This window comes from Caenorhabditis briggsae (assembly GCF_000004555.2).
Source record: "Caenorhabditis briggsae complete genome, chrV, whole genome shotgun sequence".
Taxonomy (NCBI): Eukaryota; Metazoa; Nematoda; class Chromadorea; order Rhabditida; family Rhabditidae; genus Caenorhabditis; species Caenorhabditis briggsae.
Window position 1 is genome coordinate 18,911,843 of NC_013488.2, and position 1,267 is coordinate 18,913,109.

A 1,267-nucleotide genomic window follows, 5' to 3' on the forward strand; every position below is an offset into this window, starting at 1 on the left:
GGGGGGGGGGGGCTAACCTTATTACCATTTATACCCATATACCTACTCAGAGGTACCTCGAATCCCCAATAAAAAAGCGCCCGGAGCCTTTACCATATACCTATTATTGTATAGTTTTTCTCAAGGACTCCCGCTTTCCCGTCGCTGCGCCACATTTATAATTCAATGCGCTCACCTCCCTTGAAAGCGCCAATGAAGCATGAAGCTGTTTAGATCCTCTCCCCGCCAGTACATATGGTAAGAGCGCTTCTGTGAAAAAAAATTAATTGCATGTTAGTTATGGATGTGTTCCGGAAGCTAATAGTCGGCCTAAATCTCCCTTTTTTAGATCCCCAAACAAGCCAGGAAAGGGATCCTTCTGGACGCTCCATGAGCATTGTGGTAACATGTTCGAGAATGAAAGAGATTCAAAGTCAAGGTGCGTGAGCCATACAGAAATAAGAGCAACGCCCATGCTCAGCAACAACAAGAGCTGTACTTACCGAAAACCTTTGAAATCAATACAGAGGATCTGACAGTTTCAACAACTTCATCATTACCAGATGATCAGCCAACCAGTGGTGAAGGTTGATGTGAAAGAGGAGCTGCAATCAGCAGCGTCGGCCACCCCTGTCCTACTTGACCCAACCGCGTCGGCAGTCAATCGCAGTCAATCAGTCATCTCCAGTGTCGGAAGTCTTGGAGCTACACAGAGGGACCCTGACTGTGCAAATATTACCGGAACTTTGAATGACGTATGTTCTAATACATTACATTCTGAAAAAATTATATTCTAATTCCCGTAATTTCAGATGGATCTCAATGCCGATGCTCAGCAACAACTGCAGCAGCTATTGCCCAATATTGTCGACATGGAGGAGGATCAGGCGGAAAGCTCGTGAATAGTGTGACGAACTGATAATTTTATTTTCGAGCTCAATCTCCGTTTCTTTTCATCCTTTTTCATTTTCCACTTGTTCATTGAGTGTCCTAATGACCCATACACACAACAGACACTTACTTATCCCTTATCTCAGTACAACATAGTTTGTACATACCGTGATACGTTTAATACAAGTTTCAATTGTTCTCCTGTCCACCAACTGATAATACTATTTTTGAGTGAAGATAAATAAATACTTTATCATTGAATGCTCAGCTTCCCTATACCCAGATTTTGAGTAAAATTTCAGGATATGTTTAGAATAGTCTATTTAGACTTTTCTCTTTTAATATTAGGAATCCACTCGCCAGTTTTATTGCTGAAAATTGCATTTTAAGTGGCAAA

At 41.7% G+C, this 1,267-nt stretch overlaps 1 protein-coding gene across 1 annotated transcript in view; it reads left to right on the forward strand.

Moving 5' to 3' along the window:
• Window positions 1–881, forward strand: part of CBG05575 — a gene marked incomplete at both ends in the record, with an annotated part of 1,284 nt that extends 403 nt beyond the window's left edge. The window contains 3 exons of the mRNA XM_002638494.1: window positions 329–422; window positions 543–734; window positions 792–881. Of these exons, the coding sequence (XP_002638540.1) occupies window positions 329–422; window positions 543–734; window positions 792–881 (376 nt within the window). The remainder of the gene's footprint in view (window positions 1–328; window positions 423–542; window positions 735–791) is intronic.
• Between the last annotated feature and the right edge of the window lie 386 nt (window positions 882–1,267).